General features: G+C 36.3%; 2 protein-coding genes across 4 annotated transcripts in view; one reads left to right on the forward strand and one right to left on the reverse strand.

Annotated features, from left to right (window-relative positions):
• LOC107701920 (LIM/homeobox protein Lhx9-like) overlaps nucleotides 1-1456 on the reverse strand; it is a 6681-nt gene extending 5225 nt beyond the window's left edge. Inside the window, exons 1-2 of the mRNA XM_016504074.1 lie at nucleotides 1439-1456; nucleotides 281-465 (exon numbers count right to left, since the gene is read on the reverse strand). Of these exons, the coding sequence (XP_016359560.1) occupies nucleotides 281-465; nucleotides 1439-1456 (203 nt within the window). The remainder of the gene's footprint in view (nucleotides 1-280; nucleotides 466-1438) is intronic.
• A 957-nt stretch (nucleotides 1457-2413) lies between these two features.
• LOC107701951 (DENN domain-containing protein 1A) overlaps nucleotides 2414-5029 on the forward strand; it is a 20964-nt gene continuing 18348 nt past the window's right edge. For all 3 annotated transcript variants that reach the window (XM_016504114.1, XM_016504116.1, XM_016504115.1), the window contains exons 1-2: nucleotides 2414-2554; nucleotides 3943-4007. In XM_016504114.1, coding sequence (XP_016359600.1) covers nucleotides 2538-2554; nucleotides 3943-4007 — 82 coding nt within the window. In that variant the 5' untranslated portion in view covers nucleotides 2414-2537. The remainder of the gene's footprint in view (nucleotides 2555-3942; nucleotides 4008-5029) is intronic.

The raw sequence follows: 5029 nt of genomic DNA on the forward strand, positions 1-5029 counted from the left end.
TTTTTTAGAGTGTGATAACCTGACGCTTTATTGGGGTGAAAGTTCAACGTTCGTTAAATTAACTGCATTTTTTCTTTTCTTTCTGGTAAATAATGATGGGGGATTAAACACATTAGAGCAAAAAAAAAAAAAGTACTAAAATAAACCTACTCTGAGAAATATTCGCTGTGACAACTAGCCCCTGTGTGAAGTAAGAGCAACGCGGTGAGTAACAGTCTCGTTTCGAAGTTGAATAGAGATATTTTGTCTAGGTTTGTCTATATATACACACTTATTTTACCTGTAATAGTCCTCCTTACAGTAAATGTCTCCGTGTTTACTGAAGCACGTGATCTCTGACTCCAGGTCAGCGTGGCACGCGCTGCATTTCAAACAGCGCTCGTGCCACATTCTGGCTGCCGTGAGCAGGTAGAAGCGATCTGAGATCAGCGCGCCACAGCCCGCGCACACCGGGGACTCACAGCCCTGGAACACCACAGGTAAACATTTACCGCCGCTATCAATCATTCTGAATTTAAGTTGTCATACGCTCTAAACAATGCTGGGTTAAATATAACCCAGCGCTGGGTTAAAAAGGGACAAACCCAGCTATTGGGTTGTTTTGACCCAGCGGTTGGGTTGTCCAATCCAATAGCTGGGTCAAAACAACCCAATAGCTGGGTTTGTCCCTTTTTAACCCAGCGCTGGGTTATATTTAACCCAGCATTTTTTAGAGTGTACATTATACCAAAATCGGTTGAATACATATATGGCCTATATGGCTCTTTACGAGTTCTCGTTCATTTTCAAAAACTGTGAATGCATGAATATTAAATGTATTTATATGAATAAATAATGTTTTGCAGCAGACTACTTCCTCATTAATCAGCCTAAAAATAATTCATGAATATTTTCCCACCATTCATAGCCTATATAGCTTGTGTGGTTCACTGTAGGCTACAGTTGTGCCATGCAGAACTTGTGTATTTGCAACATTAAAATGTATACACAACATATAAACATATAAATATGTGACACAATTGTTAATTTAATGGTGTTGATATTAATATTAATATTGTTAATACTTCATTTGAACTTAATATATATTTAAAAACACAATTCTCACTTTTCATATTAATTAGCTAATGCTGTAGGCTAAATATTATATACTGAATTGAATACCTATTCCATGTCTTATAAAAATATAAAACATGTCTTCTCAGGTAACTAGTAAAATAAAATAAAAATGTATGTAATATTATAACATCTAAAGTAACAGGCTTTATAAACTCAAAATGATTATTTAACATGACTGAATCAACTTGTTCAATATTGACCTACAGACAGTTTACAACTGCACACTTTCACTTTTCACATTGCTGACAGTAAAAACAACAACAACAAAAACAGGATTTATCTATTAATATGTATATTACAAAATAATAAAATGAATTCTTACCGATTCGTTGTTTTCCATGTTGTAGTAGCAGTGCGGTGCTTCTCTCCCGCGGTGTCTATATAACTCCTTTGGGTCAGGGAAATGATGAGATGTCTCTAAAGATTTAATCTAATTCCGTCTTCCGTTTTTTTGTGGAGGTCTGTCAACTCAGTCAGGCTTTTGAATAAATACTTCGGACTCCGCGCGCTTATAGGGACAGGAGGAGGTAACCGCTGTTTGCCCGCAAGCACCTCAATCACGGATCCTTCCTGAATCATGTTAATATGACTGAATTCACTTGACTACAGTGTTTATAGGCAACTAATTAAAGTCATTTTTAGGAGTAGCAAGAAATAGCTTATACATATTCACTTTATACAATGTATGTTGAAACAAGCGCATGCGTTCTATTCTATTCTATTCTATTCTATTCTATTCTATTCTATTCTGAGTCAGAGATAATATACTAGGCCTATAATAAATTGACTTTTATTATATAATGTTCATGTAAAAATGTATAAAATTTAAATGCACAAATGAAACAAACAAACAAATATCTATATACAGCATATATATATATATATATATATAGTTATTATTTTTATTATTATTATTTGTGTATGGGTGTGTCTAAAAGAAAGAAAGAACAATACAATAACACAACCAACAACCTAATTTTAAGTTTATTTCCCATCAACAGGCTCCGTAGGCAACCCAATCAACAAAATATCACAGTAGACTCTGACTCAGTCACAGCACTCCTAACAACATGCACATCCACACTGACCATCTGCCATACAGCTGTGACAGTTGTTACTGCAATTCATTGTTGCAATGCCCAGGCTTCATACTACACTCCCTTCTGTGTCAGGCGACTCGTATGCCACGATTTTTTCGCTGTGTGGGAAATGTAGTTCGGCGTTGTGTCGATCGACAGCTGGAGACACGCCCAGAAAACTACTACTCCCATAATTCCCTGAGGCCGTAGTACCGTGATCCGCGCGTGGAGACCATGGCGTTCCTGTGCAGAATGTGACGGGGATAACGGGAAATATAACTCCGACAGCGAGTTATTGTCACATTAGTCTGAGGAAAGGATTGGATTTAAATAGAGGATAAAATGGGCTCTCGTATCAAGTAAGCGTCAATGTCTCTCTCCCTTCCTGTATTACATACAGTGTTGTTCTAAATGCGAGTTTTGACCTCCCTAAAAGGCCCGTTTAGACTTGTTGCGACAGAGAGAGACTGTGCTTTGGGTGTTTATTTTACTTTAGGTGTTAACGTAGTACTTAATTCTGTTTTGATTTATTATATTACCTGGAGGGTTGTGTATTTGTACAGTACTGTCTTATAGGTGGATGCACACGAAGTCCATGTCACTGATCATTGTTTACATGTCCTACAGGAATTAATTTGTTAACTTTGTTATGTTAATAAGAAACAATCTTCACAACATGATCAAACAAATGCATATCTATGTGAAAGAAAGTAGAAATATATATTTATATGGAGGTTTTGGAGTCTATTGACAGGTGACACTTACTTGCTTTGGTAATTCAATGCACTTTATGAATAAGACATGATAGAGGCCAGTCAGTGCCTTGCTGTGCTCACAGTGTTTTTCAGGGTTTAAAATCAGCCCATGATAAGACTGTTTTGGAAACAGCCTGAAGGACAGAACAAAGTCGGGGTTTAAACACATTTTCCCTCACTTTAAAGATTAGTACATGCTTCACTTGTGCAGCCACATGATGGAAAAGACATTCAGTGTGTGAAGTTTGTAGATCTTTCTGTTAATAGTTGATAGTAAAGGTATTAGATATCATGAACTCTGATATTTTTAAACAATCACTTCTAGAACAGGTTTAGGTTATATGTTTAAGTTGTTTAAATATTATCATTATAGTATCTTTACTTTACTCTAATAGTATCGTTATGGATTTATGTCTGTTGTATTTGCTCCATACTCTGACCAAATTTTAATTCAAATCATTCCTCACACAGGTTTCTGCAACACTTGTAAAATACTTGAAAAAGTTTGTTAGTCAATGCTTTATTTTTAAATTACACTCGGCTACATTCATTTCCAAATAGCTGAAAAAATTATCTTGTGGTTTCTGGTTTGGTAATCTAATAGGATCTTCTTTTTGCTACTTTCTGTAATGTGGGGAATGTGACTATAATCATCTAACTTTTGATCTCACATCAGATCATGGTCCCTCACCTAAATGACAAGAGCAATTTAATTACATTTTTCATTTGTTAGCCTGACATTATGCCTGGATGCTATTTTTGCAGAAGTCATATGTTTTGCATGCTCACATTTACTGCTTTTCTATCAACATGGTACCAGAGCCGGTGTTAAAAAAACAAAACAACAACTTTAAAATTAATATATAAAATACTAAACTATACTAAATTTTACTGTTGATTTTCTTGTAAAAGTCTTACTTTGTAGTCACATTCCTTAGAGTTGATTTTATATTTGACTTCTGACCCTTGACCCTGTGTTATTTCTGTTACAGGGAGAGCCCCGGGTCACCCTTTGAGGTATACATGGAGGTGGTGCATTCTGGGACGGCTGGCTCTGGTGAGTCCTCTCAATAAGTTAGCCTAATGTTTCAGAATTATAATATACTTCTAAAAAAATATGCATGTCGCCCACACATCCTTCCTCAGAATGCAGTGATCCACTGTAGTTCTTTTTAATTGGAATTCTGTTTTTCTTTCCTCAGTCTTTTCTAGTAGGGAAGAGCCAGATTAGAAAATGTAGTTCCATATATGATAAATCTATGAGGGGACATTAGCCTGGAGTGATTCAAGTTTGTAATGGTTCAGTGAGAGAATCAACAATCAAATCAAACAAATATTTAAAGGGGTCATATGATGTTGCTAAAAAGAACATTATTTTATGTATTTGGTGTAATGAAATGTGTTTACATGATAAACACCGCCATCTTGTGGGTGTTTTGAGAATTGCGCACAGGATCGCCATTGCGGCGCGTCTGAGGGGAGACTAGACAACAACAACGGCGTGCAGGCACTTGATTTGCTGTAGTTAGTAAACTTTATTAAACATAACAGCCATTTATGCACAAATTAGATGCATTTCATAAATGCCTGATATGTAGTTTATGCAGCTTGGCTCTAAGAAATAGAGACCAACTCACGGAGTCATGTAAAATAATCCGTCAAGTCCTGTCCCAATAAAGACGTAACTTTGCCTGAATTAAATATGCAGCCATGAATGAGCGCATGTTGGAAATAAAAGCGCTGAATTGAATTCTCTCTGTTGTCTATGCTCATCGATAGTCTCGTGAAGTCGGAGTCATGTAGATAATCCGTTAAGATCCTCTCCCAATAAAGACGTAATTTTGCATGAGTTAAATAATTCAGCCATGAATGAGCGCATGTTGGAAATAAAAGTGCTGAATTTAGTTCTCTCTCTGTTGTATATTTGCTCATCATTAGACTCGTGAAGCCGCTTTTATATTGCTGTTCACTCACCGGGTTGATATGGTTGATGCTCAGGAAATGCTCCAGCACGGCCACCGCATGTAACTTTTAACAAGATTCACTTGTTTAAAACACCCTAAATTGTATTAACATTTA

This window comes from Sinocyclocheilus anshuiensis, unplaced genomic scaffold (assembly GCF_001515605.1).
Source record: "Sinocyclocheilus anshuiensis isolate Anshui unplaced genomic scaffold, SAMN03320099.WGS_v1.1 scaffold1184, whole genome shotgun sequence".
In the NCBI taxonomy this organism is placed as follows: domain Eukaryota; kingdom Metazoa; phylum Chordata; class Actinopteri; order Cypriniformes; family Cyprinidae; genus Sinocyclocheilus; species Sinocyclocheilus anshuiensis.